The sequence below is a fragment of the Rhinatrema bivittatum genome, chromosome 4 (genome assembly GCF_901001135.1).
Source record: "Rhinatrema bivittatum chromosome 4, aRhiBiv1.1, whole genome shotgun sequence".
Lineage (NCBI taxonomy): Eukaryota > Metazoa > Chordata > Amphibia > Gymnophiona > Rhinatrematidae > Rhinatrema > Rhinatrema bivittatum.
This window is the reverse complement of record NC_042618.1, coordinates 424,098,390-424,111,805: the sequence shown is the minus strand read 5'-3', so window position 1 is coordinate 424,111,805 and position 13,416 is coordinate 424,098,390. Positions and strand designations below refer to the sequence as shown.

At 42.9% G+C, this 13,416-nt stretch overlaps 1 protein-coding gene across 1 annotated transcript in view; it reads left to right on the top strand.

Annotated features, from left to right (window-relative positions):
- GRIP2 (glutamate receptor interacting protein 2) overlaps window positions 1-13,416 on the top strand; it is a 288,825-nt gene that overhangs the window by 272,810 nt on the left and 2,599 nt on the right. The window contains 2 exon segments of the mRNA XM_029601383.1: window positions 1,824-2,054; window positions 10,116-10,262. Of these exon segments, the coding sequence (XP_029457243.1) occupies window positions 1,824-2,054; window positions 10,116-10,262 (378 nt within the window).

The window sequence follows — 13,416 nt, the reverse complement described above, 5'->3', positions numbered from 1 at the left end:
TATTTAAATTTCCCAAGGCCACTTAAGAGTTTGGATGCCATTTCTGATCCAGGCCGGAGACGAGTGAATGTGTTGTGTTAACCACTCTCTAAAGTAGAGAGTTTTGAGTTGGTTTTTTTTTTTTTGGTTTTTTTTTTTAAACAGATGATTGAATTATGAATGTATATGAAAACAGCCAGGTTTGAAACTTTGACAATTGGCACTACTGCTCACAAGTTCCAAACTTGTGCTAATTCAATCCCTTTTTGTATCTGAACGTTTTCGCAACACCTCTGGAAAATTGGACAGATTTGATTGTAATTCATTTGACTTTGCATATTTTTCTTTTTCTTTTTTTTTTTTTTATGGGAAGAATTTTGACAAATTTAAGTATTCTCAAACTTTATTGCAAGTTTGTCAAACTAGCTGTCAGACTGACAAATCTGCACAGCCCCTCGCTCAAAAGCGATACCTACACATCCAAATGGATTAATACAGCAACCACAATTGGCTATTCTTGACTACTTTTTGTCTGTGTAATCGAATCATCATGTTGCTGCTATGAGATTTTGTAGATTCTATTTATGTATAATCCATTTGAGTAATCGTGTCTGTATTTTAACCATTGCACAGTAGAAACACAGCCAGACTTGGGATGAGGCTTCCTTCTCTGGGCGTTGGCCATCCCATTGTCCAGTGTTGTCTTGAGCTGTACATTTGCTTGTAATGACTCTTTTGTTGGAAGGCACTTTCAAAGATCTGGTGCAGTAAATTTCTGTTCCTAAGAGTCCTGCCAGCTCTTCTCCATATCTTTTACATGTTGCATTCCTGCCATAACAGTATGAATGGAAATAAAATAGATTGGAACAGTCCAAGCAGACAGACTGTGACCATTGTTCTGCATTGGCTGTTCTAGGACCCTGCAGCCTTCTGAGGTTCTGGTAAACACTCCCTTTGTGTAATGATTTGACACATGACACAATCTGGGGCATAGGCACGGTCCAGTGGCAATGCTGGGAATCATTGGGAACCTGTGGGAGTTTTTCTTGCGCTTTCAGGATATTAGTTCCACAGCCACGTTTTACAAAAAAAAAAAAGAGAACAGAAGCATGAGGTAGGATAAAATTGTGAATTTTTCAATGCAGAAGAAATTTAAGCACACGAGAATGAGAGCGAATGGAAATGTCACCGATCCCCCTATCTGTATGATAAATAAAAGCAGACTTTGAACTTCATTTCGAAGCATTAGGTGAAGGAGTTGCAGAATATTTTATTTTAGGTTTTGTCTAATGCCTTTTCAGTAGTAGCTCAAAGCAAGCTACATTCAGGCACTGTAGGTATTTCCCAGTCTCCAGAAGGTTTACAAGCTAATTGCTAAGGCTTTTCTCCCATTCTCTGTCTATGGGGGAAAATGCTTAGTAAATAAGGCCCAAGTTCCTATGAGAGGCAATGGACGGTGAAATGACTTGCCCAAGGTCACAAGGAACACCCATAGTATTTGAACCCTTGCTTCTCTGATTCTCAGCTCACTGGTCTAACCACTAGGCTACTTCTCTACTCCAAATTTAATTGTATTATAACATAAATAGACCAATCTGGATACTACTTGAATCTGTATTGTAATGATTGCTATCCTTCCTTGGAAGGAGATTGTCCCCTGTTAATCTGTACCTCAAAGGATAATTTCTCATTGCTAAATTGGATTAAGTTTCCAGTTCCCCCGTAGACCTAGAACTATTGCATTCCCACAGCTCAAACTGTTCTTTCCTTCACCATAGCTGATCAGATAAGCATCTGACTGGCTGCTCTTGGACTATTTTCTTAACTTGCTCATTCTTTCATAGAACTCCATCATGACGGGGAGTGTGCACAGTTTGGGCCTTGAGGGGAACAAGCTGCTCATGGACTCTGTCAGCCAATCAGGTTTGAGCCCGCTGAGAAAAGGAAGCCACCACCATTGTAGCGACAGCCAAAGTAAACACTCCTTGGGACCCACTAACAGAAACCAGCGAAAACTGGAGAAGGTTCAAATGGAAGAAGTGCAAGAGAGATCTACCCCGCTTGAGCTGCACAAGGTTTGTATTGAAAGAAAGAAATTGTTTGTCTCCAAAGTAGGGGGCTACTGTCTCTAACCCATTCCGCCAAGGAGCCAGAGCCCTGGTGTTGTCTCCTGGTCCTTGGATATTGCATCCTTGCCCCAGTTGCCAGAGCTCTCTAATAAATGGGCTCCAGTATCTTGGATATTGCCCATAGAAACGTGATGGCAGAAAAGACCATTTGGCCTGTCTTGTGTACCCATCCACAACTACTCAACGCTACAGTTCCTTCTACTCCCTCAGAGATCCCTTGTGCTTATCTCATGCTTTCTTGAATTCAGATACTTCTTGTCTCCACCACTTTCATTGGGAGGTGGTTCCATTCAATCCACCACCCTCTCTCTAAAGAAATATTTCCTTAGATTATTCCTATGTCTACCCCCTTTACCATTATCTCATGAACCCTTGTTCCATCATCTCCTTTCTGTTGAGAGACCTGCCTCCTGCGCATTGATACCTTGAAGGTATTTAAATATCGTTGTCCTGTTTCACCTTTTCTCATGGGTACCCATGTTTAGGTCTTAGTCAATGGTCTTTGTTATAAAGCTTATGGGATAGACAGTTTTAGAACCAACTCTAGTTTATATCCTTTTGTAGATGAAGTCTCCAGAACTGAACACAGTATTTCAACTGAGGACTCGCCAGGGGCATATACTGGGGCAAGATTGCCTCTTTTTTTTTTTTTTTTTTTTTTTCTTTCGACCATTCCTCTCTCTATGTACCCAAGCATATTTCTAGCTTTAGCCATAACTATCTACTTGTTTGGCCATCTTAAAATGATCCGATATGATTGCCTCCACATCCTGCTCTAGTTTCATGCTTAGAAGAATTTGACCTCATTCTGTACCACTGCCTTATGTTTTGCATCCTAAATACATGACTTTTTTTTTTTTTAAAGCAGTAAATCTTAGTTATAGAAGAAACACATAGAAACATGATGGCAGAAAAAGGCCATATGGCCCACCCAGTCTATCCATCCATCCAATTAAGTTAGCATTATAATTCTCATCATTTCCTTAGCGATTCCCTGTATTTATCCCATGTTTTCTTGAATTCAGATACTGTTTTTGTCTCCAGCACATCCACTGGGAGGCTGTTCACCCTCTCTGTAAAGAAATATTTTCTAAGATTACTCCTGAGTCTACCCCCTTTCAACCTCTCCTCATGACCCCTAATTCTAGAGCATCCTTTCTGTTGAAAGAGGCTTACCACCTGTGCATGGAAACTTTTGAGATATATTAAATGTCTCTATCTTATCTCCCCATTTTGCCTTTCATCTAGAGGATCTATGTTTAGATCTTTAGGTCTATCCCCATATACTTTAAAATTAAGACCACTCACCATTTTAGTAGCCACCCTCTGGACTGGCTCCATCCTGTTTATATCCTTTTGAAGGTGCAGTCTCCAGAATTGTAAATAATATTCCAACTGAGGTCTTGCCAGGGACCTATACAGAGGCAATATCTCCTCTCTTTTTCGGCTGACATTCCTCTCCCGATGCAGCCAAGCATATTTCTGGCTTTTACTATTGCTTTATTTACCTGTTTGGCCACCTTAAGATTATCAGATACAGTTACCCCTAGATTCCACTCTTCCTTTGTGTTTAGAATAATCAAGGGGAAAGGAAACTTTTTTTGCATCCTGAATGCATTACTCTGCATTTTTTAGCATGAAATCTTAGCTGCCAGACCTTAGACCATTCCTCAAGCTTCGTTAGATCTCTCCTCATGTTTTCCACATCTTTGTGGCTGTGCAGCCTGTTATAGATTTTGGTATCATCGGCAAAAAGGCAAACCTTTCCTGACAATCCTTCTGTTATGTTGCTCACAAAAATGTTGAAAAGAACCAGTCTGAGGACCGATCCCTGAGGTACACCCCACAAGTAACAATCCCTCCTCAGAGAAAACTCCATTTACTGCTACCCTTTGTCACCTCCCACTCAGCCATGTTTATAACCCAGTCAGTTACTCCAGAATCCATACCAAGGGTCACACTTTATAAGTCTTCTATGCACAACCTTGTCAAAGGCATTGCTGAAATCCAAGAATACTATGTCTAGCGCTTTCCCTTGATCCAACTCACTGGTCACCCAATCAAAGAAATTGATCAGATTTGTCTGACAAATTTACCTCTGGTAAAACCATGCTGCCTCGGATCCTGCAATATATTGGATTCCAAAGATTGCACTATCCTCTGTTTTAGCAGCAAATCCATTTGTTTGCTCACCACAGAGGTCAGACTAACCGGCCTGTAGTTTCCAGCCTCCTCCTTACTGCCACTTTTATGAATATGAACCACATCCGCCCTTTTCCAGTCCTTCAGAACTACTCCAGACTCTAAAGAAGCACTGAAAAGGTCAGCCAGCGGAGCTGCCAGGACATCTGAGAGTTCCCCTAGTACCCTCGGATATATCCCATCTGGCTCCATCACCTTATCTACTCTAGCTCCTCATGAACACACACTGTTCTGAAAATCAATTAAGGTTTACCTCACTTGCAATCTTATTTGTTAGATGTGGTCCTGCTCCAGGCCCTTTCACAGTGAACACCGAACAGCAGTATTTAAACAATTGTTTTTGCATTTTCCTCCTCAGCCTCTATATATTCCTCCTCTTTTGCCTTTGAATTTCACAATGCCACTTTTGCACTACTTTCTATCACTAACATATCTAAAACAAAAAAAAAAAAACAAAAAACATTCTTGCCCCCCCCCCCCCCCCCCCCCCCCCCCCCCCGTTTTACCGTATTTGCTATTTTTTCTTCCGTTTGAATTTTTACATTCCTGCCTATTCAGTGTGCTGCGGCAGTCAATAAAGCAAACAATGTTAGGAATTATTAGAAAGGGAATGGTGAATAAAATGGAAAATGTCATAATACCTCGGTATCGCTCCATGGTGAGATCGCACCTTGAATACTGTGTACGATTCTGGTTGCTGCATCTCTTAAAAGATATAATTGCGATGGAGAAGGTACAGAGAAGGGCGACCAAAATGATAAAAGGGGATGGAACAGCTCCCCTATGAAGAAAGGCTAAAGAAGTTAGGGCTGTTCAGCTTGGAGAAGAGACGGCTGAGGGGGGATATGATAGAGGTGTTTAAAATCATAAGAAGTCTAGAACGGGTAAATGTGAATCGATTATTTACTCTTTCAGATAATAGAAGGAATGGGGGGCACTCCATGAAGTTAGCAAGTAGCACATTTAAAACTAATTGGAGAAATTTTCTTTTTCACTCAATGCACAATTAAGCTCTGCAATTTGTTGCCAGAAGATGTGGTTAGTGCAGTTAGTGTAACTGAGTTTAAAAAAGGTTTGGATAAGTTCTTGGAGAAGTCCATTAAAGGAAAATTGGTTTTTACCTGCTAATCTTTGTTCCTGTAGTACCACATATCAGTCCAGACTCCTGGGTTTTGCCTCCCTGCCAGAAGATGGAGACAAAGTTTCACTGACACTGTACATAATCCAGTGTGCCACCGGTAGTCCCTCAGTATTGACCTGTACCCAAGCCAAGATGACAGCAACAACCATAAATTTCTAAGCAAGCTTATAAGTAAACTTGCTCCCCTCCAATGAGCCGGAAGAGGGTGAAAATGCCCAAGAAGACAACAGAAAACTTGTTTCCCAAATTTAACATAAGCAATCAGCATTGAAAACCTCCAACAACTCCGCATTATATACAGAGTAACAGTATGAGCGGCGGACTCTCTTCCCCAATGTAAAAGGGCGGATCTCTGGGCTGATCTGTGGTACTACAGGAACGAAAATTAGTAGGTAAGAACCAATTTTTCTTTCCCTGTACTTACCCAGATCAGTCCAGACTCCTGGGATGTACCTTAGCTCCTTTTAACTCGGGTGGGACGTGGAGAGTTCTGCTCATAGAACACTCTTGCCAAAGCACATGGAAGCCAGAGCCCCGACATACAAGCAATAATGCCTAGCAAAAATGGGCAATGACTTCCCAGTAGCCACCCAGCAAATTTCATGCGGAGATACCTGATATGATTCAGTGTAGGAAGTCGCTTGAGAATGCGTCAAGTGCACCCCTAAACCCCTAGCAGCAGGCACCCTTTAGAAATGTAAGTCAACTCCATTGCTTCCTTCAGCCACCGCATAGTTGTAGCCTTAGACTACTTATTTCCCTTCTCTGGACCACTCCACAGTACAAAGAAATGATATCTACAAAAAGGAGATGCGATCTATGGAAATCATAAGTGACATTTAGATACCTCAATGCATGCCTCCAACCTAAGAACCTCCCCCGCATGAGGCGTAGAGGAATCCAAATCCATAAAAGCTGGAAGCTCTACTGTCTAAGATGGAATGTCGAGACTACCTCAGACAGAAAAGCAGGCACCATGCATAAAGATACCCCCGAATCAGACATCTGTAGGAAGGGATCTCAACACAGTGCTGGGAGCTCTGAAATTCTCCTGGCTGAACAAATAGCAACCAAGAAAACCACTTTGAGTCAAGTCTTTAACTGTAGCTCTTTTTAGTGGTTCAAACAGAGTCTCTCACAATCCTCTAAGGACTAGATTCAGATTCCAAGATGGACAAATGTTCTGCACCTGAGGACACAAGTTCTTAGCTCCCTGAAGGAACCATAGACCATCTGGATAGGTGGACAGAGGATACCCTTGCACCTTACCCCAGTGTCGCTACCTGGGCACTCAGAGTTAAAAGGCCAGTCCCTTGAATGGAACCTTTCTGTAAAAAAATAAATAAATAAAATATGCAACACCATAGCCTGAACAGACTGAGGCCAGGACTTGAAGATCCTCCAAATTTGCACATACATCAAGAATGTAGAAGGTGGAAATAACCACTTTGGAATATCCCCTCCATCTCAGTTGTCTCCTCTCAAAAGCAAAGCCGTGAGACAGAAGTGAGCCGCCTGATCCAAAAATATTGGGCCCTGGTGGAAAACAGTCGACCGATGTCCAAACCTCAGGGGCCCTTCTATGCCCATGTTGATCAGATCTGGGAAGCATGGTTGATTGTAGCCACTTTGGAGCTACCAGGATCACGTTGCCTGGATGTTTCTCTATCTGCCGTAATCACTTGTCCACCTGAGGCCATGGGATGGAAGACAATTCCTAGAGTCCATGGCAGTGCCAGAGCTCAGATTCCTTTGTACCGCGTTTGGTTCAGCGGCTTTGAAAGTGCAACACCTAGGTGTTCTCTTTGATCGGGATATCCCCATCTTCTGTGAATGAGACACATGACTGCCTCTGACAGCTCTCATTCCCCATGGTCTAACTTTCTCCACCTGATTAAAATCTGCCTGAACATAGTTAACTCCGGCAATGTGAGACACTGACAGCCGCTCCAAATATTGTTCTACCCAGAGAATCAACTCCCAGGCTTCTCAAGCCGCTGCCTGACTCTTGATTCTGCCTTGACTGTTGTAGTCCACTGTCGTCGCATTGTCTGATAGGATTTGTACTGAAAGGCCGCATAACCTTGGCAGACAAGCTAGCAACATGAAATGCACCACTCTCGTCTCTAACCGATTGACAGGCCATGAGGGCTCCTGTTTCGACCACTGGCCCAGTGTCGACTGATCTTGCCACACCACCCTCCATCCAGAGAGGCTTACTTCAGTGGTGACTATTATCCAATTCAGAATCTCCAATTCTGCACCACACTAGAGATTGGTGCAAGTAAGCACCACAAAAGACTGTCTCTGGCTTCCCCCTCTAATGGACAAGGAAGACGAAACTCTTCCAATAACTGATTCCAGTGGGAGAAGAGCCCCCTGAAGAGGGCGCATATGTGCATTCTTGTGAGGATCTGTTTATATTTTGCATGTGTGACTGAGTTGACTGATTCTGCTAGTGTGTACGTTCTGTGTAGGGATCTATAGCAGTTTGATTTTTTTTCCTAATAGTAGGAGCACAAGATGGCGCCGGCATCCATTGCTCCTACCATGTGTCACTGGGGCCGACCAATGGCTCCGGTAGCCCCTGTGACATAGTAAGGTCAAAGGCTATCTGTGCCATTTTGAATACTGGCAGCCGATGCCATGAGTGCAGTAGATGGCTCCCGGACCCCGCTGGACCACCAGGGAGTTTTGGCAAGTCTAGGGGGGGGTCAGTAGGGTGGGGGTTTGTTTAAATTAACTCCTTTAGACAGCTGAATAATTCAGTGAAGATTCGTTGTATTCGTGGGGAATCACGATACATTTCGCTTCCCCACGAATACAACAAATATGGCCCTATACGTTGCGGATTACCAATGTGTTGCAAACGAATGCACACCCCTATTATCCCATGCCCCTTTGAAATCTTTCACAGATTTTGTCTTCACCACCTCCTCTGGAAGGGCTTTCCAGGTATCCATCACCTTCTCTATGAAGAAATATTTTCTGACATTGGTTCTGAGTCATCCTCCCTGGAGTTTCATTAAGTGACCCCTAGTTCTACTGATTTCTTTCCAGTGGAAAAGGTTTGTCAATTGTGCATCATTAAAACCTTTCGGGTATCTGAAGGTCTGTATCATATCTCCCCTGCACCTCCTCTTCTTCAGGGTATACATATTTAGGGCCTTCAACTTTTCCTCAAGTCATTTGATGGAGACCCCCCACCATTTATGTGGCCCTTCTCTGGACTGCCTCCATCCTGTCTCTGTCCTTTTTGAGATACGGTCTCCAGAACTGAATACAATAGTCCAGGTGAGGAGTCACCAAGGACCTATACAAGAGGACTATCCCTTCCTTTTTCTTACTGGTTATTCCTCTCTATGCAGCCCAGCATTCCTCTGGCTTTAGCTATCACCTTGTCACATTGCTTCACCATCTTCAGATCGCTGGACACTATCACCTCAATGTCCCTCTTTTGCTCCATGCACAACAGCCCTTCACCTCCCCTCCCCCCCAAGATGTACAGCTCTTTTGGATTACCACACCCCAGATGCATGACTCTGCACTTCTTTGGCATTGAATCCCAGCTGCCATATCTTCAATCACTGTTCAAGCTTTCTTAAATCACATCTCATCCTCTCTCCTCCTTTCGGCATGTCCACTCTGCAGACCTTAGTATCATCCTTAAAAAGACAAACTTTACCTTCTATCCCTTTCGCAATATCGCTCACAAAGATATTGAACAGGACAGGTCCCAATACCAATCCTTGCGGTACACCGCTTAACACCACTCGCTCTTCAGCTAGGTTCCATTTACCAACACACGCTGTCATCAGTTTGTAATCCAAGCTACCACCTTGGTGCTCACTCCCAAGCTTCTCATTTTATTCACAAGCCTCCTATGCGGGACCATATCAAAAGCTTTGCTGAAGTCCAAGTAGATAACATCAATTGCTCTTCCTTGATCCAATTCCTTAATTACCCAGTCAAAAATGTCCATCAGATTTGTTTGACAGGACCTTCTTCTGAATCCATGCTGCCTCTGGTCCAGCAATTCTTCTGACTTTAGATAGTTCACTGTTTCTTCCTTCAGCAGTGTCTCCATTAGTTTTCCCACCACCGAGATGAGGCTAACCCGCCTGTAGTTTCCAGCCTCCTCTCCGCTCCCACTCTTGTGAAGCAGGATCACCACCGCTCTTCTCCAATCACTTGGCACCACTTCTGTTTCCAGGTATCTATTGAACAGGTCATGCAACGGACCCACAAGCATATTTCTGAGCAGTTGGGACACTTTGACCCACCCTACTCTCTCTCTCTCCCTTCTCCCTCTTAATATCCCCCCTTCCCTCCTGCAGCCAAAGAGCTGCTGCTTGCATGATCTGGCCCAGGATCGCCCACAGCAATTCAGCAGGAAAGATCAGATTTTGGACAGGACAAAGGCCCCTGTATCCTAGCCCATTCCAATACCTCTCTATTGACCGTATGCAGTGTGGTGTGCAGTAAGTGGTGCAATGCACGTTCACAAGTGTTCTTTGCATGAATAGAATGAGTCAAAGGATTACAAAACTTATTGAAAGGCTTAAACTGATTCCTCCTCAGCAAGCATATTAATAGCTTCTTTTGATGAAAATAACATTGTGTACACAAGATTTTATGATGTGTATTCTTCCTTTTTTTTATAGATGACCCTTGTGAAGGATCCTGAGAGTAATGACTTTGGATTCAGTGTGTCTGATGGCCTTTTGGAGAAGGGGGTCTATGTCAACATGATCCGTCCAGATGGACCGGCTGATCGTGGTGGTCTGAAGCCTTTTGACAGACTCCTTCAAGTAATGGGTCCCAGTATTCATAGAATAATCATAGCAGTGTATGCGTATGTGCAATGTGTGTTTGGTTGAACCAAATTTTAATCTTTTAAATCATACACAATGACACAGTCTCTGGTAATGCAGAGTTCTTGTAACCTGTGACACTGCCCTGAAGAAAACTGGAACCTTTTAGGTTGTGAGACCTTTTTATTACATAAGAGAGATATAGGCGTACAGACGTTTGAGGTGACATCTGTCCCCCCTTTGGAAGTGACACTAAGGTTGAATGAAGCCAGGAAATGTGGGTTAAGAATTGCCACACGAGGTGACGAGAAAATATAGATTTGTTTATTTAATGGTTTTTATATACCGATAACAGTTTGCACATCGTATCGGTTTACAAGGATCATTGTGTTAGCATTTAAAACGTTTACATAGAACAAATAGGTAGCATGTAGGGTTAACATATATTTATAACTATATAAATAAAACTATGTACATATTAACAAAAGGCGAGAGGCCTAGGGTAGGAAATTAAAGCAATTATATGGTACAAATGGTAGCATGTGGGTTAATACATATGTATAAGTAATAATAAATAATTTAAACATATTTAACAGGCGAGATCATATAAAAGTACATGAGGCTGAATAACTTCATATAAAGTACATTAAGAAGCTGAGCAATTGTGTACAATAAGAAAGTGTATATATTACCTAACTTTGTACAGCGGCGCTTATCTGCAGATATTTGGACACAAAGATATTTACAAATAATTTAATTGAGGCAAATATAAATTTATTATTGCATATCCTTGGGAGATACAGACTGCCAGACCTTCAATACAGAGAAAGCTCTACAGCCTGTGTCTCCCAGTATCTTGTAAAAAACTATATTATATAGATTCAAACTGCTAAATGTTTGTGACGAGGATCACTTACGCAATAGGACAGTGTAATAAGCTGACCTTCTCTAGCCTGAGAAATCTCCTCCCACCTGAAGGTCCCTTTGTTTAGCATTGCTTTGATATGCTCTGTTTCTTCTGAACTTCTTTATTCTGTCGATAGATCAATCATTTCATCTCCAAGGGGCAGGGAGAAACTCTGATTTCAGTTGGAGTCTCTTGGAGCCAGATAAGCAAAAGAATGCAGTTTCAGCCATCTGCCATCGATAACCTCCTGACCTTTAATTATAGGCTTTGCAGAGCCTACAGGTCTTCCAGATATCTTCCAAATTCTTGAGTCTGAGGTCAGTGAAAGGTTCACTGTATACCAGCAGGTTCAGTTAAGGCAGACAGCAAAGGACTCTGGGACAAGCTGAGTGAGCCAAAGGCCTGAACCAAAATCTTATGTTACGCTGCCATATATCAAAAGGTAATGCTAAGAATAGGACAGGGTATTCTCGGAAAAAGGTCTAAAGAAGAAGAAGTTATAGGCGGCTTTTTTTAGAACAAGGAAAGCAAAAGCAAAATGGAGGAAGGGGCGGGGGGAGGGAGTAAGGAGTGATATTAGTCGTAGGCTTGCCTGAAGAGCCATGTTTTTAGGTTGGGGTTTTTTTTAAACTTCTGCATGCATGGTTCTATGCGGCGGTCAGGTGGCATTGCGTTCCATATTGAGGGACCTGCTATCGAGAAAGCTCTGTCCCTTGTGGTGGAGAGGTGTGAGTTTAGGGGAGTGTTCCTTGATAGGCGGCTCTGATGGGTCTGTTGGATGAATGGAAGTGTAGGGAGTCGTGTAGCCATTGTATGTTTTCGTTGTATAGGGTGTTATGTATAAGTGAAAGGCTTGTGAGAGATCTTAATAGAATCACAGTATGTTAGTCCTGGGGGAATTCTGTGCTATCGCGGAGCGCAGAATTCCCACCCCTGCGGAGAATTGCCATTTTCTTCACAGAAATGCCATATTCTGCACAGAAAATGGCAGAGGAGACTCCCGGTATGCTGCGAACGGTGCGTACGAAGATGAAGGCCCCGGTGAGAGTGAATGTGTGTGTGTGTGTGTGTGTGTGTGTGTGTGTGTGAGAGGAAGGGGGAGGGAGGTGAGGGGGGAGAGGCATGCTTGAGTGTGCATGCCAGCGAGAGGGAGCCTATATGAGGAGATTGTGAAGGAGTATGTGTGTGTGTGTGAGATTGAGAGCTCATGTGTATGAAAAAGGGATCGTGTGTATGTGAGGGTGCTAGCCTGTGGGAAGGGGTGCATGAGAGAGAGACATAGGTAGCCTGTGTGAGGATGTATATGTGAAAGAGAAAGGGAGCTTGTGTGGGTATGTATGCAAGAGAGAGGGACCCTGTATGAGGGGAGGTGTGTGTGCGAGAGATGAGGGTGTATGTGTACTAGAGAGGGAGGGACAGAGGGGAGCCTATGTGAGGGGCAGTACTGAGAACGGGGTCAAACTCTGGAACTGGTGATAGAGTGGAAGGGATTGAGCCTAGAGGTGGAGGGGAGAGATACTGGAGGGTGGAGGATTTGGGGCCTGAGAGGGCAAAGTGGGCCAGGGGAGTAGGGAGTGTGAATGGAAGGGACACTCTTACAGGGAAATTCTGCTCAAAATATTTAAAATTCTGCATCTAAGTAATAACTTTTTTCTGTATTAATTTAAAATGTAATTACTTAAAGACTGTCATGTAAATTGTGTTATTTTGACCAATATAAAGTTTGCAGAATTGTGCAGAATTTTAAGCTTTTGTGCGCAGAATTCCCCCAGGAGTAATAATATGTACATGGTCTAAGTTGATCTACCCTTGACACTTAGAGGTTTGCAAAGTTTGTCAGAGGTTCTGATACCATGTAAACTCTTGATAATTCGCTTTTGATTTGATGTAAGAATAGCCCTGTGGCAGAAACATTTTGTGTTTTTTGGTTTTGTTTGTTTTTTTTAATATAGTTAGAATGCCATGTCAGATAGCTGAGGATTTTTTTTATCCCAGATGTAATAAGTATAGCTATTCCTACCAGTGACTTGAATGCAGATACGTTTTATCAACATAGTGAAGGCAAGCTGCCCTCTTGCTGGATAACTTTCACTCTGAGGGACTCTGCACACTATCTTATGCCATCACTAGAAAATATTTTAAGAATTTTGTTGCTTAAGTCTGACCCACCAGCTTTTATTACGAGCTTAATTAGGCACACTTGAATATAGAAGAGGGTCTTAATTTTACTCTGTGTGGATGCAC